A 26,118-nucleotide genomic window follows, 5' to 3' on the forward strand; every position below is an offset into this window, starting at 1 on the left:
GGCGAGGGCGGCACCGTTGAGCCTATGAGTAATGCTCCCCCAGTCGCCGCACTGTCGGCCCTGCCGCCACACCTGCTTTGCTGATGAGGAAACTGAGGCTCGGAGACACAGAAGGAGCCACTGAGTGGACCCTGGGGGCCGGAGCCCGGAGCGCTTGCCCTGAGTGTGGGAAAGAGGAAGCAGAGAGAAAGGGACGTCCGCCGGAGGCCTGGCGGTTTCCTCTCCGAGGCAGGAGCGTGAGGAGGAAGAGGAGGAGGCCGGGCAGGAAGCGGTGGCCTCCTGGGCTCGGATGGACCCGGCCTGAGTCCTGCCTCTGCTTCTTTTGAGCTCCGTGACCTTGGGAAAGGCACTTCACCCTCCCTCTGGGCTTCAGTGTCCTCGAGTCAAAAGAGCTGGATACCGGTGCCCAAGGCTGGCGCTGCCCCTGGGGTGCCCGGCACAGGTGGTGCTCAGCACAGCTTAGCCTCTGGGCTTCGTGTTATTTTCTGTTAGTTGTTTTTTGTTTTGTTTTGTTTTGTTTTTTAATGGAGGCACTGGGGACTGAACCCAGGACCTTGTGCATGCTAGGCAAATGCTCCACCACTGAGCTATATCCACCCTCCCCCCACATTTCTATTACTTGTTTTCAGCACGATGGGTACTGCATCTGACATATCCCATGGAATTGTCACAAACCCTGTGAGGTGGGGACAATGATGAAGCCGTCTGGTAGATGAGGAAACAGGCACAGAGAGGTAGAGAGACTTGCCCAAGGCCACATAGCTGGGAGGTGGAAGAGCAGGAACGCAGTCCAGTGGGGCCTGCTGGGGCCAGGGGGTTGTGTTTAGGCCCCCAAACAGGCAGAGAAACCAGCCACCCTCCACCTACCGCCCAGCGGATCTTCGTGGGCCAGAGCCCTGATGTCCTAGTGGGGAGACAGGTGCTTTGGAAGCCAGTGGCTCCACAATCCCACTCTCCCAGGAGGACTAGGAGCGAAAGGCTCCCAGGGTGAGAGTGGGTTCCCGTCCTCGCTCTGCTTTGTGACCCAGGTAGGTCCCCGCCCCTCTCTGAGCTGTGAAATGGGCAACCAGGGGGCTTGATCCGGGCCTTCTGGGACTGGCAGGGGAAGGAAGGAAGGAAGGGGTGGTGGTGGGCAGGGCTCCTGTAGGGCCCCCAACCGCACACAAGGCCGCCCCATCTGCCCCTTATTGGGGTTTTGTGTAAGATCGTTTTTTGGAAAGTACTTTGCCGCTTAGAAGAACCCCCACCACGCTGAAACCATGGGCAGATGGTATAAATGCGCTTCCTTTCAGCTCAGGTTCTGTGAGTCCAGAGACTGGGAAGTGCCCCTGGATCCAGCAGGGGCAGGAGGCAAATGACAGTCATTTGTTATCACCCCCACCCCCCCAACCCCAGTGCCTCTGGGGGCTTTTCCACCACCACCCTCTTGCTCCCCAGGGTCTGTTAGCTGTTCTAGCTTCTTGGAAGTTGGTCTTCTGTTTTTCTCTGGGGGACGGGATGTTGGGACGCATCACCGCAGTGTCTAGGCTGTGGGCTTGGCAGCTGGGGAGAAGGGCAGATGGACAGGTCTGGGTTCAGATCTTGGCTCTGGTGTCCTTGTTAAGTAGCACTTAGCTTCTCTGAGCCTCAGTTTCCCATTCTGGAAAACGAAATCCCATTACTGGCCTTGCTGGGTGACTGAGTCAAAAGCAGGCTCCAGGGGGGCCTGCCGCGATACGTCCCCACCCTGGGAGGCAGGAAGAAGGGGCTTCCTGCGTGGGAAGCCACCAGACCCCAGAGTGAGTCCCCGGACGCCCTCCCTGGGAGAGGCAGCGACCTGGCCGGCCCCCCAGTGGCCTGTACGGGGCACCCGGCAGCCAGGCGGGGCTGCTGGAAATCCCCGCCCGCTTTGTGAATGGGAAAGGAAACCGAAATGCACCCGAAGGCCCTCCCGGGGTGGGGGTGGGGTGGCTTCCTTCCCCAAGGCAGGAGGGGCCGCCTCAGCTTCCTTTTTGGGGCCCACACCCCTTTTTCCTATCCCCCTCTGAGCTGGGGAGGAGGCCGCTGCTCTGCTCGGGCAGTGGATCCCACTGACAGCTCAGCCTCCGGACCCAGTGGGCGTCCATGGCGGGGCCGGGAGCGGGGGTCACTGCAGCACCGGCCACCTGGCCTCTGGGTCCTCCCTTGCTGCGGCAGATGCCTGGGGACCTCCCCTTACGGCCTGACTTGATTCCTGACTGCAGCTGAGGTGAGGGTGTCTCAAGTCCACGGCCAACTCAGCAGAGAGAGAAAAACCTCTCTCCAGGGAACCGTCTGGAACTGGAGGCCCTGCCATGTCTCATTTCAAATCTCCGTGTAATCTAGGAAACCGTCTAACTTACCGAGGGCCTCCGTGTTTGACTTCCTGGTGTTTCTGGTTTTGTTTTTTCGATTAATAAAGCTGACGGCAGAAATTATAGAACAGTAACTGAAAAACCACCCACAACCCCACTGCCCAGAGAGAGCCAGCATTTCTGCTTTAGTAGATGTCTTTGCAATCTTTGTCGTGTTTCTTTCTAACTTCTCCCCTCAGTTGAATTCCTTCAGCATTCGCAAATTCCTTGTTCTCATTACCTCTGGAGCCCCTGTGAGACTGACACTTACCACAGTTTTTTGTTACCTGCTTTTTTTACTTAACGTATCTAGAACATTTTTTCTGTTTTCTTAAATATTTTTCAAGAATGTCTTTTTTTTTTTTTTAAATACTGGCTGCACAATATTTCATTTACACCGACAGGCCATGACATATTGATTATCTAGACTCCTATTTCAATCATTTCTAACTTCTTTGCTGAAACAGATAACCTTGTGACAAACATCTTGTACATAAATCTTGGTGCCCATCTCTGATTATGTCCTTGAGCTAATTCCTAGAAGGGGAAGTGCTGGGTGAAAGGCTTTATGAGTGCTTCTAATACTTTCTATTGCAAAGCTTTATTGAGATACAGTTTACATAATCATATAGTTAACTTATTTAAAGTGTACAATGGTTTCTAGTATACTTACAGAGCTGGGCAACTATCTGCATGATTTTAGAATACTTTCAAAGAGAGACGTTCTACCTATTAGCAGTCACTCCCCATTCGTCCCCTCCCCCCAGCCCCAGGCAACCACTAATCTGCTTTCTGTCTCTCTAGATTTGTCTATTCTGTTCTTATATAAATGAAATCAGACAATATGTGGCCTTTTGTGACTCTTCTTTCACTTAGCATCACGTTTTCAGGGTTCATCCATGTTGTAGCATGTGTCAGTATTTTGTTCCTTTTTATTGCCAAATAATAATTACACTGTATGGACAGATCACATTTTGTTTATCCATTCCTCAGTGGATGGACATTGGGTTGTTTCCACTTTGGGGCAATTACAAATAGTGCTGCCATGAACACTCGTGAAGAAGCTGTGGTTGGACACACGTGTTTTCATTTTTCCTGGGTATATACCTAGGAGTGGAATTGCTGGATCATATGGTAACTCTATGTTTAACATTCTGAGGAACTTCCAAACTGTTTTCCAAAGTACTGCACCATTTCATATTCCCACCAGTAACGTGTGAGGGTTCCAGTTTCTCCACATCCTCACCAACACTTGTTACTATCTGTGTTTTTGATTGTATGTTGAGCGTCTTTTCACGTGCGCACTAGCTACTTCCAATGCGAATGCTAAATCCTTTTTTAATAGGCTTCTAGAAAGGTTATACCTACTTATCTTCAAATAGTGGTGCCAGCACTGGGTATTATTCTAAAAACCTTTGCCAACTTCCAGGTGAAGTGGTTATATTGTACTTTCTGATTATGAATAGAATGGACCGTATCTCTTTTTAAAAAACATTGAGATGTAATTCATGTGATAGAAAATGCTCCATGGTAAAGTGCAGTCCGTTGGTTTTTAGTCTACTCACTGTGTTTGCAACCGTCACCACGACCTAATTTCCATCACCTCAGAAAGAAACCCTGTGCGTATCAGCAGTCAGTCCCCATCCCATCCCCTCAGCCCCTGACAACCGTTAATCTACTTTATGTCCCCATGGATTTTGACTGCTTCTCGGTCATGTTCATTTCCTGTGACTTAGAGGCCATCTGTGTGGTCTCCTGCACCGTCTGCCTCTTTCCCGATGATTTGTAAGAACTCTTTACATGGATATTAGCTCTCTGTCACAACGCTGCAAGTATTTTCCTAGTTTGCCATCTGACTTTTCAGTTGGTCCCCTCCTTGGCCTAGGGAGGTTTTCAAGTCTGGGCGGTGAAATAGTGCTCTTTGCCTTTACCATTTCACTCGTTGCTTTTCCTCCTTACCAAGTCCTTTCCGACCCTGAGATCAGATAATTCCCTAGGTTCTTCTATTCCAGTTTTGTCTTGGTTTTGTTTTTCACTTTTAATTATTTAATCCAGCTGGCTTTTATTCTCTGTGGCTGGTGTGATTTCCTGTTGTTTTTTGGTGTCAGTGAGATGCTGCGTGTCAAGGCGTATCACATAGGAAGCACTCGCTAAACGCAGGCTAAGGAGAGTAACAGTTCACGACAGGTTGAGCTTGGAAGGGTGGAGATTCCCAGGCAGTGGCTGCTGGGGCTTCGGCTCTCTCTCCATCAGCTCAGCCGGAGGCTGACTCTGCTTAGCCAACTCAGCCCCTCAGGCCCCAGAGGCCCTGGCTTCCACCTCTTCTTCTGAATCATCATTCTTCGAAGGCAGGCGGTGGCCAATGTCAGGGGCTTTTGGGGATCTTGGTGGTGACGAGCCCCCCTCCCCTCTGGTGCGCTCCCCTACCCGAGGCCGGTGACAGAGGTTGTCTGTTGTTTCTTAAACCACATCTCTTTCCACCCTCGCTGGGCGCCAGGCGCGGAGCAGACACGGGCCCGGGCTGCGGCTGAGGGTGCACCGCTGGGGTGGGAGCCTCTCCGCTGGCCTGGCCTCACGGCAGGGCCGGGAGGTGGGCACACTGTGAAAGCCTTGGGGGGCCGGCCAGCTCTGGGACCCTGGCCCTGTGGCAGACTCGGGTGGGTCCCTCTGCTTCCCCCCCAAGACCACAGAGCACACCCTCCTGTGCAGCAGGAAAGCCCCGGGGACAATGCGAGGTTTGGCTCGGGTCCTGGGCATGTGGCGTGACCTCCGGGAGCCACGGCTTCCCCTTCTGTCCTGGGGGGTGACCACAGTCCGGCACTCGTGGCCCCGAGAGGTCCCTGGCACTCAGGTGGCCGGAGAGGCCCTGTGAGAGGGAGGCGTAGCCGGGGTAAAGGTTCACGGGCCTTGGTTGGCCTCGCGGCCTCGCGGCCTCGCGGCCACGTGGGGGCAGGGAGGATTCCTGGCGGGACATCGGGAGCAGGATGTGGTCGCTCAAGGCGTGGGCTGGCAGCAGCTGGTTTGCAGCTGGTGGGGGTGGGGGTCTGGCTGGGCCTCTGACCCTGCTTGGGACCCCCAGTTGATCTGGGCCTGAGTGCTGGCTCAGCGCTGCCTGACAAACACCACCTCTATCCTCAAGAACGTTTCAGGCCAGCTGGCCAGGACAAGGGGTAACTGGCCGAGGCTGTGGCCGAGCAGCCTGTGCGCAGTGCTGACTCTTCACAGCTCCAGGGTCTGGAAGCGAGTCGATCCTAATTTGCCAAAGGGTTGGGCCAAGCGTGGTGCCCTGTGTGGAGGAAAGGTGTGGAGGGGAGAGAAGCCTAGGAGGCGTGAGCATGCAGCCAGCTAGTGAGGCCCCTCCATTCCCACCTCCGCAAGGCCCGTCCCAGGACATCCCTCCCCAGGCCGGGCGGCCTGGCCCTCCATCAACCTGGAGGGGAGGGAAGGGGAGGGGAGGTCAGTTTGTGGGTCTGTTCACTTACTCGTCTATGTCTGTGAGGAGGTGCAGGAAGTGGGACTTCCAGGGTTGGTCCTTCTTTAGCCACAGACCCCCCCCCAAACCTTGGGTGTGGACCCCCACGCTGGCCTCAGAGCAGACCATCCTCACGCCTGGCTCATCCACACTCCACCGCCCGGCGTGAACCAGGCCACCCGCATGTCAGGAGGGGTTGAGGGCTGTCAGGGGGATCCCAGACTGGTTCTGTGTGTGTTGGGGGGGGCTGTCTCTATGGGGGTCTCTGTCTCTGAGAGGGAGGTTGCTTCAGCATCTGAGAGGGGCTTTGTTTCCCTGTCACTGTGATTCTGTGTGTCTGGGGTGGTCTCCATCTCTCTGAGAGGGGGCTTTGTGTCTGAGTCACTGTGAGCCTGTCTTTCTGACATGTGGGAGGGACTCTTATGGGCTTGGGGGGGGGTCTTTAGACAGGCTCCCAGCCCCTATTTGTCCCAACATCACTGGCTAATTACTCCTACAGGGTCTTCTTGGGGCCTCTCAGGGTCCAAAAGTAGCCCCCACCTTCATGCTTGGTCACTCAGGGTGTGATCTGGGGGTGCCACCTGCCCAGAGGAGGGAGGTGAGAGGATGGGGACTCCGCCTCCAAGCAGGGTTGTTATATTGGGGTGTCTCTCACCATGTCTGTATCTGCCTTTCTCTCTGGCTCTGGAGAAGTCTGTTTCTGGCATTGGTGGGCTCTCATTTGCCAGAAAGAGGAAGCTGACTTGGTCCATGTGGCTTTTATGGAAGCTTCTCTTGTCCCCTTCCTGCTCCCTTGTAGGGCAGGGAGACTGAGGCAACAAGAACAGCCTGAGGGGAGATCTTGCGCATAGCATACTGGGTGCATCTGGGAGACTCCTGTGTACTCAGGGGAACCTGCAAGTTCACTTACAGAAGCCTTGGGGGTGCGTTCCATTATCACCCCCATTTTACAGATGAGAAAGCAAAGGCATACAGAAGCGAAGTGATTTGCTCAAGGTCACACAGAAAAAGAGGCTGAAGCAGGCATTTGAAGGGCCTGTGTGTGGTGTCGTGGAGTCAGGGCCCTGGCTGGGGGCAGAGGAAGGAAGTGACCTGCGGCCCATAGTTCCAACATTTGTTCGGCCCCTGGAACTGGCTCACTGCCTTCAGTTTGCCCCCAGGGGAGCTGGGGAACAGAGGGGTAAGATAACTCACCACACCCCCACATTTGCCTCTGTTCCCCAGACATCTGAGGGCTGGGGGCCCCAGGCACTCACCCAGCTACTTACCCATCCATCTGACAAACTCTCTCCAAGTGCCTCCTCTGGGCTGGACCCGGTGCTGGGCCCCAGCTGGGAACAAGGCTTGGTGCCCTGACCCCACCCCCAGAGGAACTCCCAGTCAGACGGTGGGGGCAGCCGCACCATCAGGAAATTATGGCCAGGACTGATAAGCTCCGTGCCGAGGGAGAGGCACAGGAATCGCACTGACCATGGCTTGGTGATCAGAGAAGGCTCCCTGGAGGAGGGGAGATTTTCTCCGCCAAGACCTGCAGTTTGGATCAGGCCTGGTGGTGGGAGACATGAGCTGGGAGGATTGGGCTGGATGGAGGTGGGTGCTGTGGGCTCTGGGGCTGGGCAGACGAAGGTCTGGGGCCAGCTCTACTCTGCTCCTCTGGCCGAGGACAAGGAGTTTTGCCTCTCAGGACCTCCGTTTCTCGATCTGTGACATGGGGTCGGTAAGCGTCTCATGAGGTGCCAAGAGCCTTCCTCTCAGCCACTCGTCTCCCCTGGCCAGCTGGAGCCTGGGGGGGCCAACCTGTGTCCTCTGTCCTCCCCCCGACCATGCTGCCTTGACTGTCACTCCTCCACAGCCCTTGTCGGGATGGGGGTCTGCGGTGAGGGCCATACCCTGTGCTCTACTGACCCCCCGCACACATGATGCTTGGCAAACAAAGGGCCTGGGATGAGTGTTTGTGTAGGAATGAAACTGAGCACCTGCTACCTACCAGCACTGTGCTCGATACTGGGGATGCCACATGAACAAGAGTCCCCAGAGAGAGAGCACATTTCATAGGTTGGTAAATGTAGTGAAAGAAGTAAAGGGGGTTCTGTGGTGGTGCCTGTGTATTTAGGTACCATGGTCAGGGAGGGCCTCTTCCTGAGGAGGTGACACTCGAGCTGAGATCCAAACATGAGAGGAGCCAGATCTGTGAAGATGTGGAGGAACTGCCTTTCAGACCGAGGGAACAGCAGGTGCAAAGGCCCTAAGGTGGGAGTGTGACTGGCACACTGAAGAACGGTGGAGGCCAGTGCGGCTGGATCAGAGTGAGTGAGAGGGAGAGTCGATGAGGTTGAGGAGGTAACAAGAACGCAGTTATGCAGCATCCTGTGGGCCAGGGCAAAGACCTGGGCTTCCAAACCCAGCAAGATAGGCTTGCAGGAGAGTTCTGAGCAGAGGGGGAAGGGAAGTAACTGGATGCTGGACAGACCTAGGAGTAGCACTGTTAGGAGTGATGGGTGGCCACTCAATTTTGATGCTGCCCATCTCTCAAGGGGTTCATGATGTCACCCTGTTTTCTGACTCCTCACCCTTAGTGGAGGCTCCCTGTGAGAGCCCCCTTTGCTCCCAGGAGCTGCGTAAGACTGAAATCCAGGTTGCCTGGTTCCCAAGCCCCTGCCTCCAGCATCCACTATTCTGTCTCCGTGGGACAGACTGTGCCCTCCCTCCTGCCAGTCTCTTGTGTCTGAGGGGGGAGGGGGAGGGGGGGAGGTGAGTGCAGCCCCCCTGCCCAGCGCTCCCCTCCCTCAGTGGGTTTCAGAGGCACCCAGGGCCGTGTTAAATGCAGGTCCCAGGCTGACGTCAGAGGTCCCAGGCCCACCGGCTGCAGCTGAGCCCTGTGTTGGGAGCAGCTCCCCAGGGCGGGGGAGGTTTCTTTGCCTTGGCTCCTCATCTGTAAAGTAGCGGTAGAACAGCCTCATGCGCTGCTGGGGGTTCCTGGGAGGCACCCACCGCTGTTCCTCAGATGGACAGGTGGCCCAGAGCAGAGTGCTGCAGGCTTTCCCACCGGAGTATCACCGTAGTTGATGTCAAGGATTACTCTTTACTCTGGGACAGTGACCTTCCTACTTGGTCCCGGCACCTTCTTTTCTCAATATGATGTTCTTTTCTGTGAAGCGGGTAGTTTTTAGAAGTGGTGCTGGCCTGTGAATTCAACAGTCCGAAACTGTCACAGGAGGTGCTCACTAAGGGATGGTGGGAGGGGTCTGTTAGTACCGTTTCTGGTCACAGCCAACTCCCCTGCAGCCTTCTGGCCTCTGGGTGTTGGCTCTTGCTGTCCCTTGGCCTCCAATGCCTCCTTCTCTACCTTCTCCACTTCGGACAGTGCTCAGCAAACATAGCCACGTACCCTGCCCTGTGGAAGTCACAAGGGTGGAAATGGAGCAGGGAGGCCGCCGTGGGCCCACAGTCTTGGAGTGGGGAGAGGGCTGTGGAAGTGAAAGCTTCCTCAGGAGAGGCTGTTTGCTCCCCAGCAGGTCAGGTATTCTTAAGACTGGGTTCCTAAGGCCTCGTGTTCATCCCCTCGAGGCTTAACCACCCGGAGCGCCCCACACACACTGTACTGCCAGATTCTCACGGAAAGTTCTCTCACAGAAGTGGGGACTGAGGCTAGGAGAGGCAAGTCACTTGTCTGTGGAAGATGAGGCAGAGTTGGGACTCAAGGCCAGGACTGTCTTAATTCCCAAAACTCAGGATGGGCAGGTTGTGTGCAGTGGTTGTGCAGACCCCAGAAATGTTCCTGAGCAGGACACATGGGTTCGGCAGGTGTCTCTGTTCCACTTCTTCTCAGAGCCTTTAATGGACTGCTGGGCATGAGATTCTTCATGCACAAGAGGCTGTCTTCTCACAGAGAAACCTTTGCATTGGTTGCCAGGAAGCTCAGATACAAATCTGTGGCAAGTGAAACTCTGGTCTGTATTCCAGTGGTTTTCTCCCTTCCCACTGAGTATCCCTGTAATGCGACTAAAATCTTTTTTGGAACAAGACAGGGCGTTTTCTTTTTCTTGTATTTTTTTAAGGCAGTTGTTTAGATATGATCAGTAAGACCTGATTAAGCATTTCCAAGAATGATGTTTCATCCATTTGTTTGCTTATCCATCCAAGCAGCATCCATTCTGGGCACTGGCCTGGGGGACTCACCCATGACTGGGGTCTGGGATTTGCTCTGAGCCTGTAAGTTTTCAGGGCCTCACCCCCTCTCATCCTCCCCTTACTTCTGGAGGTCAGTAGTATCTGCTTCCTGTCCTCGTGTGACCCAAGAAGAAACTGAGACTGTAGCTAAGGCCATGATCAAGATCCCAAAGGTAGTAAGTGGTGGAGCTCTGTTCCTCTGCTGCTCTTTGTAGGAGAGGAGTGAGGGCCCCAAAGCCCTGGGAGATGCCAGACTGCTAGGGGGCTGCTGTGGCCTGGGAGGTGGGGGGGGGGGATGCCTCTCCTCAAGGCCTTCACTTGAGGGATAAAGGCCCCTACAGTGGAGGGAAGAAGGCCATTGTGAAGGCCTGGCCTGTCCACGCCACGGGGCACTCTGTGCCAGGCCCTCTGCTGCTTGGGTGTGAATGAGATGCTGTCTTCCCCTCCAGCGTCCATGGCTGAGGTGGGTAAGAGCTGGGTCTGGCCCAACTAGCAGGCCTGCTTCTGCCTAGGTATTTAACGTGAGCCCAGCTGCCACTTCTGCTCCTTCACCTTCCAATGAGCCTACAGTCTCAAGGCCCCATGGGGACTCCTGGGGGCTGAGACCACCCCACTGTGTGCCAGTCTGTGCCTGTGTGCTCCCCCCACCTCAGGACCTTTGTCAGGGCCATCCTGGTGCCCAGGAAGCTCAGCTCCACCTTCCTGTGTGACCGAGGTCGGTCCTGCACTGCTGCCTGTTGGGTACCCATCTCCTCAAGCAGCAGCTCTGTGAGCCAGGGGCTGTGTGTCGTTTGTTGGGGCACCAGCACCTGGAGCTCACTGAGGGCTCAGCCATTCCCTTGGCGGGGGTCTTGTGGTGTGAATGGCTATGAGGGTGCAGCCCGGTACCTTGGAGCACTCTGGATGGATGGGCCATCCCTGCCCCTCTGCACACAGGGAGCAGTGCAGGTTGAGAGAAGAGCAAGGCCTGCAGGGAGAGGTGAGGTCTTGTCTCATTCCTTCCAGGCAGGTTCGAGGCCCACAGGCCCCACCAGGGGGAGAGAGGGGGCCCCTGGACCGTGCGAGTTGGAGAGGACGGGTGTGTTGAGGCAGAACTGACCAGACTGTCCTCCAAAGCCACGACACACCAACCCTAGGGCCAGAATTCTGTTCTTATGTAGAAGCACGTGGAATTTTCCGACCAGTTTTAACATCCACTGAACAGACTGCCCTCTCAGGGCGCACCCTACCCTCTGGCACCTTCATGTCCTTGATCTTTTCAAAACAAACCCAGAAGCACCTGAGTAAGTTCATTGTGTTGTATGCACAGTTGCACTGAAAAATGTTTTATTTTAATATAAATTACATTCCATTACTTTCCTTTTATCTTACTTGGGGTATTTATGTAGGTAGATGATGTTATGTGTAGATTTCACTGAAGGCAGTAAAGGAGTACGTTACACACGAGGTCTGTAAGACTCAGAGAAGGCAGGTGTGTGCCCAGCCCTGGGCTACTCGGAGGGGAAGCGGCAGTGCTGTGTGACACTGGAGCACTGTGCGAGCAGGCTTTACTCATCCGGGCTGGCCTCAGACCCCAGCCTGGAAATTTAACAGCTGTTTATCAGTCAGGCATTTCTGTCACTTGCAATAGTTCACCCAATCACCACACAACCCTGTGAAGAGAGAGGGACTATTAAATGTCTCCAGCATACAGATGATGAAACTGAGGCATGGAGAGCTGATCGCTTGTCCAGGGTTATACAAGGGCAGGGTCAAGACTGAACCCCAGTGCCTAGAGGGGTGAGAGAACCAAAAAGCCCAGATAAAGTTAGCTGTAGAAATACAAGTTCTTCTGTAGGACAGTCTCAGAGCTGGTCTACATCTTTGTGTTTGAGCTTCCTAGCAGCCAGAGCAAAGAAAGAAATGGGTTATTGACACTGGAGTCACAGTGGCTATGAGAAAAGAAACTGTCTTTTTGGATGCTGGGAGCTAACAGGAAAACTAGCTCCCCGGGAGAGAATGCTGCAGGTGTGGTTGGTGACAGTTCACTACTCGTCCACTACGGCGAATACTGGAATGGTTTGGTCATTTTGATCACCCAAGCAGTGTGACTCTGAGGTGGGTCCGGGGAGCCCGAAGCCCCAGTGTTCCTGTGGCTGCTGTTTGGGATCAGTTCCCCACACCGCCCTCTGTCCACCACACTGCTCAACCTGAAAGGCCCCACTAGTCCCTCCACTGTGGCAAGCGTGCCCAAGTCCTGCCCTGGGCTGTCCAGCTGGGGCTGCGGCCACAGGTGGGTGGTCTGTCTCTACTCTTGTCGCCCCTCCAATCTGGGCAGCACCTCTGGCATCTCCCCCACATCAGGCAGTAGAGTCATTAGATGCTGGCTCTGACTCTTGGCAGGTTGGGGCTCAGCCCCTGGAGTTGAGTGGCTCTGGGCAAGGTGGATGGGCTGCCGTGAGGAGACGGAAGAGCCAGTGTCACACTCAGCAGGCAGAGGGGAGCCAGGACAAGTTTCACCGTCGTCTGTGCAGGGCTGGCCGTGGGCGAGGAGGGGGAATCCTCTCTTCACCACTGCCTGCCAGGTCAGCAGTTCCTCAGCTGCTGGGGGTGGAGCTGGCATGGGGGCCCCACATTCAGGGTGAAACCAGTGGCTTTGCTGGTTAGGCTTGGCACTTACATGGCAGGGCAAGCCCAGGGTCTGGAGCGGAACCGAAAGGGAGACCAGGCCTGTTCCCTTCTTGGCCTGGCTTGCCTTACTTCCTCCCAGTGATCCTGAGAGCCCAGAGCCAGTGGGGAGGGTGGGGGGCCAGGCAGGGCCAACGGCAAAATCGGGAGATGGAAGTAGCTCTCTATCCCTAACCCGTTTTGCAGGGAGGAAGTAGAGACCGAGAGGCTGGCTGACTCTGAGAGCCGCCAGGGGAGCAGAGGCCCCTCTCCACGTGCTCTGGTGTGTCCTGTGCCTGTGTAGGTGCTAAGTGAGGCTCCTGTGCTCCCCACGTCTCCCTGGCTCCCAGGCTGAGAAACTGGGTCCTGGGGAACATATGAGAGGAACTTGAAAGGTAAAAATGCCCTGTCTGGTGCTGGTCACTCAGGGCGGGGATTTGCTAGCTGGACAACCTGGCCGAGCTCATTCCCAGAGCTGTTCTCCTCAGGCTGCTGTGTCCAACGACCAGGGCCAGACCTGGAGCTCCAAGACCTGCTGCCAAGCTGCCCAGCCCTGGAGTTACCACCCTTCCACCAGAAACACCTGGCGTTTGTGTCTCTGAAGCACCGTTAAGCATATGGCTTTGGGGACTGACTCTTGCGCCAACTTTTGAAAAGTCAGCCCCCACCCAAGCTGGGCCCTTCTGAGCAGAGGTGGTGGAGGTGATTGGCCAAAGCCACTGTGCTGAGAACTCACCTTTGTTCCTGTCTCTTGTTTCCATCTCCCCACCCGGCGCTGGATCGGGAGGGGCTGTAGTGGTTCCCAGGTGTGCCTCACCCATCTCCAGACTCGTAGGGAGGAGATTGGAGGGCCAGTTGGGCGGCCTCTGTCCCTTCCCCACATCATGCTCCTTCCCCTACTCTTATCTTCTTTTGGCCTCTGCTGGAAACAGCCATTGATCATCTCATGACCCCAGAGGAACAATCTTATCAGTCCTAATCACAAGAGGAAGTGGCAATGGGGGGCAGTGACGGGGTGATCTCCCTTCTGAGAACACTCTTGCCCAGGAGATGCTGGCTCGAGTGCCCCAGAGCTTCCTACCCTCTGGGAGCAGAGTCCACAGGGTCAGCCCCTGCTCCAGCCAAGCTCAGTCAGGACCCTTCTGCTGGCAGAAGGGAAGGGGGCATCTCCCACCTACTCTGAACCCCATGTGTGCTGGAGTCACGGGAGACTCTGGGCCCGAGGTTTTCTGTGGGTTTCTGGATGGCTATAACTGGGGCCAGCTGTGTGAGGCTTTGTCCCTTGGGACACACTGGCAGGAGCCCCAAGAACCTGTAGCCAAGCTACTCTGCCAACCCCCACCTGCAGCCAAATCCGGTTCTCCTTGTCCTAAGACTCAGAGGCAGGACAGGTTGTCAAGTGTGGGAGTTGGAGACTCTACGCTGTGTGCTGTGGGTAGGGGTTCACAACCCACTCTTCACTTTCCCAGGAAGGTGTCTTCACCTCCAAGATTTGAGTTTTTTTAAAAACGTGGCGACAGTCTCTGCTTTCTAGGGCTGCTGTTAGGCCAAGAGAGACCTGTACTGGTGGGGAGCCATGGAGGGGTGGAGTGGAGCTACAGGCACGAGAAAGGCCTGAGCCCCCGGGGCACAGTCAGCTAGCATCTTAGGGGGAGCCTGGGCTGGAGCCCCCGTGCCCCTCTCCGGGCCTGCTGTCAGGGGGGGCCAGCGGCCAGGGCAGAGGGCAGGGAGGTCTTCGTTCCACCAGTGGGAAGAGAAACAAATGTCAGCTGACAAAAGCATGTCAGCTGGCATGTCAGGGGTCCAGGTGGAGCGGAGGTTGGCCCTCAGCCCACGTAGGTTTCTGGAGAGCTAAGTGTGTGTGTTGGGGGGTGGGTGGGAACAGTGCGGTGGCCCTCTGCAGGCTCCCAAAAGCCAGAATGCTAGTGCTCCCCCCAGGCTCAGCACACTCGGTAAGCTAGGCCCCAGGGAGACAGCAGGAAGACCAGAGGCCTGGGGGGGCCAAGGGCATCAGGGACAAGCCTTGAATGCTCGGCCTTGCTCTCCTAGAGTTCAAAGCCCAAGCTACAAGCAGCCTGCTCTAGCATCCAGGAGGTGCGACGGTGCACACGTCTCGAGATGCCTGACAACCTCTACACCTTTGTGCTAAAGGTGAGTGACAGCTTTCCACACTGGGGCGGGGGACACGCAAACCTCAGATCCCACATAGCTGTTCCCTCCCTCCCTGCCAGGTGAAGGACCGGACAGACATCATTTTTGAGGTGGGAGATGAGCAGCAGCTGAATTCGTGGATGGCCGAGCTCCGGGAGGGCACAGGCCAAGGGTGAGGTGCCCACCCCTGGCACCGCTTTTACTGCTACCCCTGACCGACCCACATCCTTAACCCCGGTCTCTTCTCCAGCAGGCTGGAGAGCTCAGACCCAGAGATGCAGATTCCCTCAGCCTTAGAGCCCGGCATGTCTAACTCTCCAAGGGGAAGCACAGATTCCTTAAACCAAGGTGAGGGAGGCTTTGTCCTCTGGTACTTCAGAGCCCAGTCCCAGCCCAGGGAGTAAGGCACCCTTGAGGGTCACCATCACCCATCTTCTTCCCAATTAGGAGCTTCTCCTGGGGGGCTGCTGGACCCAGGCTGCCAGAAAACAGATCACTTCCTGTCCTGCTACCCCTGGTTTCACGGCCCCATCTCCCGAGTGAAAGCAGCGCAGCTGGTTCAGCTGCAGGGCCCTGATGCTCATGGAGTGTTCCTGGTACGGCAGAGTGAGACACGGCGTGGGGAGTACGTGCTCACATTCAACTTCCAGGGCATAGCCAAGGTATGGGGCAAGGCGGGCGGGGCCGCACCCCCTCCACCTTCAAGGCCCTTAGGGGCCAGTGCCTGAGCCGTTCCCCTCTCCCCCAGCACCTGCGCCTGTCACTGACGGAGCGGGGCCAGTGCCGAGTGCAGCACCTCCACTTCCCGTCGGTGGTGGCCATGCTGCGCCACTTCCAGCGCTCACCCATCCCACTCGAGTGCGGTGCTGCCTGTGACGTCCGGCTGTCCAGCTACGTGGTAGTTGTTTCCCAGCCACCAGGTGTGACCCTGATGCCCCTTGATAAAGGGGGTGGTGGCACTGGGAACCCAGCAGAGGGTAAAGGCTTGCTGCAAACTCAGGGGGGCAGAGACCTCGTTCTGTGTCCTTCCAGCACTTGCCCCGTTAAGACTGACAGTCTGGTCTCTCTCTCCGTCACTTGTCCCCCAGGTTCCTCCAACACTGTCCTGTTTCCTTTCTCCTTCTCTCGCTGGGATTCCGAGCTGGGCCTTCCCCACCTTAGCTCTTCTGGCTGTCCGCGGGGGCTCGGCCCAGAGGGCCTCCCGGGCCGATCCTCTCCCCCAGAGCAGATTTTCCACCTGGTGCCTTCGCCTGAGGAACTGGCCAACAGCCTGCGGCACCTGGAGCCCGAGCCTGCCAGTCGAGCCCGGGACTCAGACTACGAAATGGACTCCTCCTCCCGGAGCCACCTGCGGGCCATAGACAATCAGTACACACCTCTCTGACAGGCAGCCAGAAATCCCAGGCCTCACAGATGCCCGCGGAGCACGAGCAAGCAGTTGTGAACTTGTGAATGTAACTTTCTTTCCTTCCTTCCAGAGAGAGATTTAAGGGGCACCGTGAACTGCTCATTTCAGTTTGGACGTGACCCTTCTATTGGGCCTGTTAAAGGGCCTCCGGCAAGTCTCACTCTCACCTGGCTTTCTCCTTGTTTACAGATGTAGCTCTTGTTCGCGGACCCGCTGGCTCCCGCCCTGGGTCGCTAGGACTCGTCACGCAGAGGCGGCGGTGGGGCAAGGGCCGGAGCTGGCAGTGGAAACTTGTTCTCTTTTTCACTGACACCATCATAGCTGATGACAGGCTTTCTACTGGGGGGGGGGGGGGGAGCATCAGGAAGCCCAAAACACTAACAAGCCCTGGATTCTCCTCTGCTTTTCCCGCTTCAGTGCCCGTGGCAGGGCTGCTGCACCCAGGCCACAGGTGACCACACTTACCCTGCTTCAACTCTCAGCTTTAGGACAAAGCTCTGGCAGATGAACAAGCTAAAGGTCAAAAATGATTTTAGACATTTTACCTCAGATTAATTTTTCAGAGGATTCAGGTTTCAAAATTAAACCATTGCTTCTTTCACTGCACTGTTTGAACACACACCCATGCGATTTTTGTTGTCAGAGCCAGCTATGCAAACCCTACTTGACTAGCTCCTGGTTCGAGCCAGCATGCCTGGCTTGTCTATTGTATCCTCAGGACAGTCACCTGTTGCTGAGAATAAAGATAGAGAGAAGTGAAGCATGTCACCCTTTCAGGGAAATTCAGGCAATTGCTGAAATAGGTGGGTGGCAAGGAACAGTTCCACCCTGGTGCCTTATGAATAAAAAACTGGATTCTGGTTTACAGATGCTTTTTATGGTGAGCGTTAAAACCAATGGGTGGGGGTGAGGGAGGGGCAAGCTAAAAGGCAAGAAGGGCTGCTGGGTTCTTTCGAGGAAACCCTTCACCAACAGGACTGGCTCAGAGCCTCCAAGAGTCTACTGACTTATTAAATTATCCCAACCAGGTTTTAGGCTCATTCTTGAGCCAAAATGGAATCTAGGAATCTGGTGCCACAGCTAAATGAAAAACTCCTTTAAGAGACCACGATCAATGTCCTGTTCCAGCCCATTACTGCCTCACCTGATGAAGAATGTGTGTAGATGTAACAAGCACACACCACCTCCGACATCTAGGGAGGTCCTGGAGGCAAACTTCCATCTATACTTGCCTTTCACAAGTGAAACAATTCACAGGGAGCTGGCTTGTCCCAGAACTTCCATGCGGAGGCTCAGAAACAAGGAAGGCAGTGACAGAGTGGAGTCGATTGCGCCTGGCTGCCAGCAGGGCTGTTCAGTACAGCCGCCAGGCTCACCGAAGTGGCTTCTAGGAAACTGGGAATTTAGCACAGCTTAACATTTATAGATACACTGATCAAAGCCCAGAATTAAACCTTGGCCTAAATTACTGCCTGCCTTATCTGGGATGAGGGTTTGGTCTGCTCCCTCCAGCCACTATCTGTACTCCAAGAGGTTAGAGGTCAGACTTTGGAAGGATGGGGAGGTAAGCAGCCCACCACTCTTCACCACTTTAAGACCCAACACTTCTGGGTGTTTTCACAGATGATAGTAAGGAAGATCCAATCCTGATCTAGAGTTGTGGTCTATTTCTGAGGACACTTGTCTTTCCTTCATATTCCACACATCAAGTGGGTCTCTGAGTAAGGAAAGCTAAGCTTAACCAGGATTAAGCGCTATTTTGGATTTCTCTTTTAAAAGAGAAAGTGCATCACATACAGCTAATACTGACACGTCACTGGTACAGCTTTTCCCCTTATCTGCACAGGAAACGGGCAAGCAGACAATGAACCAGACAAGTTCCCGCCCTCCCACAAGAAGGGTAAATAAACATGTGGGATATGACATCTTCAAGCCAGGGACACTCACTCCTTAACAGCCTCTCAACATACAATTCTCAGGTAGTGCCAAGAGGCAAGCCAGGCTCCAAGCTAGCAGCTCTGACCCGCTGGATAGTCACCTATTTCCACACTGCTCCAGTATAGAATGTTCAAGAAAAACATTTCTAAACCTTTCTGAGTTACCACGACAGCTCAAATACATTCCAACACAAAGCCCCCTCATGGCCTGGGAAGAAGTGACACTAACCCAGTGCTGCCTCTCTGCTAGAGCAGGTCGCGCTGAAGGAAGGGCAGCAGTGGGTCCCTGGACTTGATGCCTCCACAGGCAGTGAGGCAGCGACCCTGATGGCTGCAGCCAGCCCACCACAGTCAGCACACACCACCACCCTCATTTCAGGCTCAATGTGACCACCGCTGGCAGCAAGAGACCAAGCCAGCGGCCCCCACCGAGAGCCCAGGCTCTGAGGGCCAAATGGACAATAAAGGCATCACAACCCCTCTGGTTATCTCTAATCACAGGCAACAGGATAGCTTGATTGCTCCCAGTCTCATTGCTTCCTTCATCTCACGTTAATGAACTTTTACAAACTAACAGTCACCAGCACCAAAGAATTAAGTCAATCAACTAACCTGCCTTGAATTTTAGACCAGCAATCCATATGGTTTTATCTGGTATAAATCTTCTGCCTTTGATCATTTCTGGACCGTGTAGGAGAGAGGAATAGCAATCATTACAATCTTAAGCCAGAGAACACTATTTTTACATAACAGTTTTTTAACCTAAAATCAAGGCCTTGAACCCTTCCCTAAGGATTGCCCGAGATTCCCTCATGCTATTATTCAGCCTTTTATCACAAATGTCACGTGAGCTCTAACATCTCCCACAGGCTAGACGAACTTGACAGTTTGTATCCACTGCCTTGCCTCTTAACAAGGACACATCTGACATCCAGTGTTTGGCTGGGATAAGCAGCACATTGTAATGACCACACAGAAATGGATGCATTGAATATCATTAAAGGCAGAAGGTATCCGCAGATTTTTATGTATTGTTTATGTACTGTATAAATAACTTATTCATGATGAATGCAAATTTTGCTATAATGTACAAACTGCTACATGTGAATTAAAGAAAGTTTTCAGAACCTTGATTTGTTGTCACGTTATTTAAAGGCTCTATTAGGACTTGGGCTCTGCAAAATACTTGCTTTCCCATTTGTCGTCCTCCCACAAATTGGAGACATTAACACATGCTTAGGAGTCTACAGCAATATGCTACTTTGTACATCACTGCATCTTTTCAGTCCTCTGTATCAGGTTTTTTTTTTTTTTTTAGTGTATCCTGCCCTCTACTGGTAAAACAGATGCCTGAATCAGGACAACTAACAACACTCATTTGGGTTCAGGAGATATTAAAAAGGAAGCTTACGGAATCAGCGTCGGGCTGAGGATGTGGACTTTCAGTGCTGCCCAACTCTGGCCAACCTTCCTCCTTCTGAAGCAGACCTCTATGCACCAAAGAGAATTATCTCAGTCTTGTCTTTTTCTAGAGATACCTTGAATTAGAACTAAAGGTGAAGAAAAAAAAGCATTTGACAGCTAGCGAATCTTCCAGGGTATTAAGAAAGCAGAGCCAGCCCTCCTCCCCCATATTCAGTATCCTATAATGGGAATAGCTCATACAAACACACATTAACTTGGTATCAGTTTTTAAAACTTTTTTTTATTTTTTAATTTTTTTTAGGTTTTTATTTTATATTATCTACAAAGTAAAAGTTTTTCCCTTAACTTAAAAGTTGAACCACTGTAGACAGTGATCACTTCATCAAACTTGATTTATAAATAATAATCCGTCAGTTTGACGGTAAGAATTTACTGAAACTTTGTCAAGTTTAGTAAAAGGGTGTTCCAAGTCTTGATTTTTTTTTTTTTGTTTTTTGTTGTTTGTTTTTTGCGGTAATAGCAGCAAGAATCACTCTTGTTACTTCTTTTGCTAGCTCATGTGTTCATGACTTTCAAGGGTCATTAAAAAATAAATAACTTCCAGTTTCAGCAAGCAGAGCTGGGGTACTTGCGGGACTTGGAAACAGCATATGGAATTATGGAACAGCCCACAAGTTCCTAAATGCCTCTACTCGGTCCAAATATCTTCCACTGCAAGTGAACTGTTAGCATTCCTATTGGATGTTACAAGAAATCAACATATATTTTTTAAAAACAAAATAAATGAAATTCTAGTTTTCTGTGCTTCCAGTTGGTAGAAGCAGTAGAAGGGAGGAGGGAATTTGGCCTTTCGGTTCCTCCAGGGCAGCCTTACAACTGCTGTTGGTGGTGGGCTTGTACTGTAAAAAAGAAAAGTGAATATTTAAACAGAAAACTGGCAACACTGCACGTTAGCCTAGTGTCTCTGCAGCACACGACTGTGAACTATCCTTGTGCTAGCTGAACAAGACTCAAAATTTAATTCATTCTTCACCCCTCCCACCCCCTCCATCTGTACCAAAAGGGGGAGAGGTGGGTGGGTGGGTAGAAACAAACCAGTCAGACATAAAACCACTTCAGATAAAACTCCCAGAAGAGTTGTTGCTGATGGGGTACCAACAAAAGGCCTTAACATACCCCCTCCCCAAATACTAGCCAAGCACCAGTATTGCTTTCAGAATAATAGGTTAGACTGAAATATCGCCATGGCAGCCATCAAGTATTAGAGCACAATCACGGGGCATTCTCTCCCTGGCAGGGCATAGAATGGAGCTAATACTAGACTCAAAACCAATCCACACACAGCACTTTCTCATCAGTAGTCGTCTCCAGAGCTACAATCAAACTCTGCCATGGTGGTGGCCCCCCCCATGTCAGACTTTTGGACTCAGGAAGGAAAACGCTGCCTGTCCAGCCTATCGACAAGGAAGGCCAACTGAGCCCTAAGCACGCATCAGCTACACAAAAGGCTGCTGCTGCCGCTCACCCAGCCAAGTCCTGCACACCACCAGAACACACACAGATGAGGCTCCCGGGAGCCCCAGGCCCTGGCACTGAGCTGATCACACAGTCCCCTACTGTGCGCACTGTGGCGGGTGTCGCCAGTTCTCAGATGCGGGGCTTGAAGCACTGGCCCTGCCTGCCATTTGACCTGTGCGAGCGGAATGCTTTGGGGTGCCCGGCGGCCCCTGCACACACACGCCTCACCTGAAGGGTGCGTCATATAGGGGAAATGCGCTGTTGTCGAGACTGGAATGGGCTGTAGTGCACTTTGAGCGAGGGCGGCCTGGGGACCGCCGGGTGGCTGTGTCGTCATTAGCATCATTGGCGCATGGGCAGTTGGATGAGAAGGAACCATTCCTGACTGTACATGAGCCTGAAACAGAGAGCTCTTTTACGCATACAGGCAACATCTCCAGCTTAAACAACACGTCAACTGTCCCCTTCGCTGGGCTGGGGCTCTCAGGGAAGGGCGACAGGGCGCTCGGGGCAGCTTCTTTCCTCTGGGGATATTCCCTAGAGGATCATCAACTGACCTACAGACATGCTCCACCCTTAGGCAGACCCTGCAAGACTGAGGGAGCAGGCACCCGGTGAGCCTGGGTGAAGTCAGGGCTGCAGTGTCCTAGCCTTCCGTATTTCTGATGACTGAATTCTACGCACGGGGTAAGGTCTTCACAAAGATAAGAACTGAAAAAGGGCAGCTTTCTCAACTTAATAGGAGACTAGATGCAATGATGCTTCAGAATCTGGCCTCCATGTGGGGCCTGAAGTAGTTTCAGAACATCCCTTTCAGTAAGAAAGCAGGAACTGCTCCTTCCATGTCCTCTCCTTGTTTGCCCTTCCCGCTCTGCTTCTTGCCTGCTCACCAGCACACCTGTCAAGAATGAGTCAGGGCAGTGAGGAAACAGACTCCCAGGCCCCTTTACTCTGCTGAAAGATGCGCTGACAGAGCAGCAGGAGGAGGGGTTGCGTTAGCGGCTCCAGTGAGGTGGGGAGGGGTCATCTGAAATTATCTGGGCCAGCCCAGTGCCCTTGTACCAACTGATAGAGAGTTCAAGTGTCAAACCGGACAGGTTTTAGCAAGCCCAAACAGCCGGATCCCAGCTCTGCGGGGATTTGGTAGATCCAGGAAGAGCCCTGTTTCCTGCCTCCCATACTGCGCACTGCTCTGGACCACAATAAGCCTTGACTGAAACGCTGTTTTGACTCGTACATGTTCAGATGGACTCACGGCATATCTGGGCTTCCCTGTGTTAACCTTTTGCTCTTTCAGCACAAAAACACAAAAGTGAGGTTTTAGGAACCTCAACTCACATGTAAATTCGCATACCTACTTAGCCACCAGCCTCTGCTAGACATCTACAGGCCCCCAGGTCTCGTGAAACTCCTGATTCAGCCAAACCATACTGGCCCACACCTGACCAAACTGGCTCCACCCGCCCCACCATCAAAGTCAGCGCAGCCACTGCAGTGCGCCACACCACAGAACCGACACAGCTGCTGGGGAGGACGCGCAGACTTCCCAGAGCTGTGGCACTCCAGTTACAAAGCTGCCTTCTGAGAGTCAGCTTCCACTGAGTAGCATCTCCAGCCCCCACCATGCCAGAGCCTCAGTGGCACACTGCTCGCCATGAATGAAATGGGCATAGAGTGAGGCAGCCTAGCTTAGACCCACCTAAGAGAGCTCTGTTATGAAAGCAGCAAAAAGAGACATCGAATACAGCCACTTCACCCTTAGCAGCTCCAGGGAGGGCCTCCAGGACAGTGTTAGAGCCCAACTTCAGTGCAGCTCCTGCTCCTCATTAAGACAATCCAACTTGGCCCTGGATTGCACTGGACTTTTGTCAGTAGCTGATGCAGAGAGCAACCACACCTTTCAACCTTTAGAAGCTTACACTGGAGGTGAGCTCCAAAATGCTTCCAGGGCTGTTCTCTAAGAAAAATGGGAACACCTGGGTGCTTCCAGCTTCAAGTTACACAGCACCAATGTATAAGGCCAAGCCCTTTCAAGAAGTACACCATATGGTCAAAGCAGATGTATGAATAGCCAGGGAAAACAAGTGGAGAGACTTCTTTGGAACTCATGTGACTAACATTCAACCTGACAGGCCCCAAGTAGTCACCTCAGGGTTGAGAATTTGTGAAATCCCACCCTCTTTGCCAGACTTCTGTGTGTGTATGGGGGTGCGGGGACTGGGGGAGGTGGGAAGGAAGGAGGGAAAGACTATATATGTATACATAGATATACCAATGAAGCTATATAAACACAGCAAAGCAGACACAGCAAGTAAAGAACTAGGTTGCATTCCAAGAGTCAAAAATATTTTTAGGGTCTCAGTTGGGAAAGGTTAAAAGACTGACCAACCAGCAACTTCACTGATTCCATTACAAAACCACACAAACATTCACTTAGGGCCAGATCACACGTATTTGAGTGGGAAAAGGGAGACAAGCAAATGGTACCACACACAAGGTCTCCTAGCTTGAAGAGCATCTGGCTCTTTGCTGCTTATCTGAGAACCTTCACACTCTACTCGGTCTTCACAGAAAGTTGGCTAAAGCAGGTTTACCTGAGGTACATGGGCCATGTGGGGTGGATTGGTGTATGCTGGCTGAACATGAGAAGGATGAATTGTAAAGACGGTCTGTTGTGCTGCTGGGAAACTATTCTGTGGCGACTGCGTATTGGAAGCAGGTGTCATGGAAGGTGGGGTGGGCGCGAGCCCCGCGTGGTAGATGGCTGACTGCTGCTGTGGACTGGCCAGATGAAGAGCCTGGGCGGCCTGGTGCTGATGGTGCTGCAAAGTAACAGGAAAGAATTGAGAAAACCACTTTTTAAATAAAAAGCAGTTAAAGTCATACACAAAGCTGAGTTTTGCACACAAAAACAGACTCCACTGGGCCTAGGATGAGGGGTGAAGGCAAGGACAAGAGAATGTGTGCACAGGGCGCTAAGAGCAGGGCTGGGGCAGAGGGCCTCCTGTCCAGAGACATTCCTTTCTGGGGTACAAGCCTGATTCTCAGCCTTTGAGCCCTCAACCCAGAGTGGTAAAACAAGGCTACCAGGGAACTGACAGATATCAAACAGATCCTTAAGCTCCTTATGTTAACAAACATGATTTAAAAAGCTAAAAAAAAAAAAAAAATCATTTTGTTAGGAATAAAATTTTTAAAAAGTCCAAGCAAATTCCTTACTTTGTTACATTCGATTTTTCAACACTGGTTAAGTTTTCCAGAACTTACCCAATCACCTTGTTCTCACTATGTACCTCAATGTGACTTAAACCCTGGGGGCGGGGCCTGCAGAGCTGTTCGCTGGCTCCGAGAGGCAGGGCTGCGAGGTGTTTTGATCACATGGTACCTAGCATCTTGGCTGGCACTGAAGAAAATACTCAGTAAATAGAATGAGGAAGCAGTTCTGGTGAGGCCTCTGAGCCCCTCCTTACCTGAACAGGGCTGGGTGCAGGGTGGCTTCCACCGTGCTGGCTCTGCTGCTGTCCGGTGGGGGTGGCTGAAGGCTGAGGGTGTGGAGTATGTGGGTGCAGGGTAGCGTTAGGGTGCGCATACTGCTGAGCAAGGGAGCCAGTGGAAACTGAAGTGAAAGAAAGGAGTGTGTGTAACTGACCTGTGTGATGATCCCAGTCACTCCTCCACACCTTGTCAACTTCAGCTCACATCAACTGAGCTTTCCTGATGCTTGATGCCTAACCAATCTCTATATTCAACTCCATTTAAACCATTCATTCCTTGAAAAACTAAGTGCGAAGTTACTGCTTAATAATCAGACTAGCATTTTATTCATGTAACATAGCTGCACACGTTTTATCAAAATCTAATTAATTAAATTTAAACAGTCACTAGGTTTTCCTGAAAAGGCAACTTAGAAACATAGGCAGAAACAATTCAAACTCTCCCCCTCTCTCTCACACTCACACACACACACTTTTGCCCAAGGCCGTCATCTGGCTAACCTCACCATGCTACTGCCCTGGAGCTGGCGCAGTGTTCTGCGGGCACGGACTACATCAGGACTGGGGCAAAAGGGGCTGGATGAGATGTGTGGCAAAATCAGGGCTCTATCTTTAGGCCCAAATGACCACAATCTCTCTCAGCTGATGGCAGAAGCCACTGCCACTCAGTTCATTCCCTGGGTGTCCCCCTCCCCCAGCAATCTCTCACTTCTGCTTTATAAAAATCTAGTGAATGGGATTACCTAAACTTTGTAAAAAAGTGAACTCCCTTCAAAGCACCCCAGCCTTCAGAAAGAATATTACTAGCTAGAGTAACCTGAAAGGAAATATGACAGGCTAGTTTGAGTGAAAATGTGTTCATTAAAGATAAGAACTCAAAGCTAATTTTTTGTGAATCTCAGCACAGATCATACCTTGGCACAAAACAGGGAGATCAGGCATAAATTTGTCCATGTCTTCCCAAAACAGCAATTTGAGAATCAAAAAGCACAAGATGGATTCACTGCTTCCAGTCAGTACTGACAGCACACTGATGCAAATGGAACCACACGCGGCAATGAGTGAAGACAGTGTCCTCAAGATATATCTCATGGAAGTCCACGTGGGACATCCGGCCTTATCTCAATCCTAAAACCCCTGAGAAGCTAAGCCCATACAAAGAAACAATTTCAAAATAGTTCCTCACCTTCTTCATATGACATGTTAGCAAACACATATAGGGGACAGATGGGGAGAAGCAAGCACTACTTTGGGATCGGGTACCCTAACTTTGGCAGTCTAATATGTAAGGCTGCCGAGAGTCACCAGCATAGGTGACTCTGGGTATGTCATGAAGAGGGTTAAGCACATGAAACAATTCTGTAATGCTTCACACATTGTAGGGCCAAGGGCCACCAACATTCCAACCCAACTGGTCATCTTCCCAAATGTATCTTTTAAAGGAGGGCACAGTGAGGCAAAATGCCAGTGCTGGCATCATCTGTGCATCCACTGTCAGTGCCACAGCGGGCATTAATGTTAGGTTAATACCCAGATTACGTTAAAC

The 26,118-nt window shown here is 52.7% G+C and overlaps 2 protein-coding genes across 14 annotated transcripts in view; one reads left to right on the forward strand and one right to left on the reverse strand.

Annotated features, from left to right (window-relative positions):
• The window catches only part of SH2B3 (SH2B adaptor protein 3), a 36,351-nt gene extending 17,087 nt beyond the window's left edge, over positions 1 to 19,264 (forward strand). The window contains exons 3-8 of one of the 4 annotated variants that reach the window (XM_032471229.1): positions 14,689 to 14,790; positions 14,871 to 14,962; positions 15,041 to 15,138; positions 15,238 to 15,452; positions 15,539 to 15,710; positions 15,879 to 19,264. In XM_032471229.1, coding sequence (XP_032327120.1) covers positions 14,689 to 14,790; positions 14,871 to 14,962; positions 15,041 to 15,138; positions 15,238 to 15,452; positions 15,539 to 15,710; positions 15,879 to 16,174 — 975 coding nt within the window. In that variant the 3' untranslated portion in view covers positions 16,175 to 19,264. Of the gene's footprint in view, positions 1 to 14,688; positions 14,791 to 14,870; positions 14,963 to 15,040; positions 15,139 to 15,237; positions 15,453 to 15,538 lie in introns of all 4 variants that reach the window. The other 3 variants (XM_032471230.1, XM_032471227.1, XM_032471228.1) reach the window with 3 other exon arrangements.
• A 556-nt stretch (positions 19,265 to 19,820) lies between these two features.
• ATXN2 (ataxin 2) overlaps positions 19,821 to 26,118 on the reverse strand; it is a 99,873-nt gene continuing 93,575 nt past the window's right edge. For 9 of the 10 annotated variants that reach the window (XM_032471225.1, XM_032471217.1, XM_032471218.1 and 6 more), the window contains 4 exons: positions 24,549 to 24,694; positions 23,673 to 23,900; positions 21,307 to 21,475; positions 19,821 to 20,459 (listed from right to left, as the gene is read on the reverse strand). In XM_032471225.1, the coding sequence (XP_032327116.1) occupies positions 20,431 to 20,459; positions 21,307 to 21,475; positions 23,673 to 23,900; positions 24,549 to 24,694 (572 nt within the window). In that variant the 3' untranslated portion in view covers positions 19,821 to 20,430. The remainder of the gene's footprint in view (positions 20,460 to 21,306; positions 21,476 to 23,672; positions 23,901 to 24,548; positions 24,695 to 26,118) is intronic. The other variant, XM_032471223.1, reaches the window with a different exon arrangement.

Source organism: Camelus ferus, chromosome 32, assembly GCF_009834535.1.
Source record: "Camelus ferus isolate YT-003-E chromosome 32, BCGSAC_Cfer_1.0, whole genome shotgun sequence".
NCBI lineage: Eukaryota > Metazoa > Chordata > Mammalia > Artiodactyla > Camelidae > Camelus > Camelus ferus.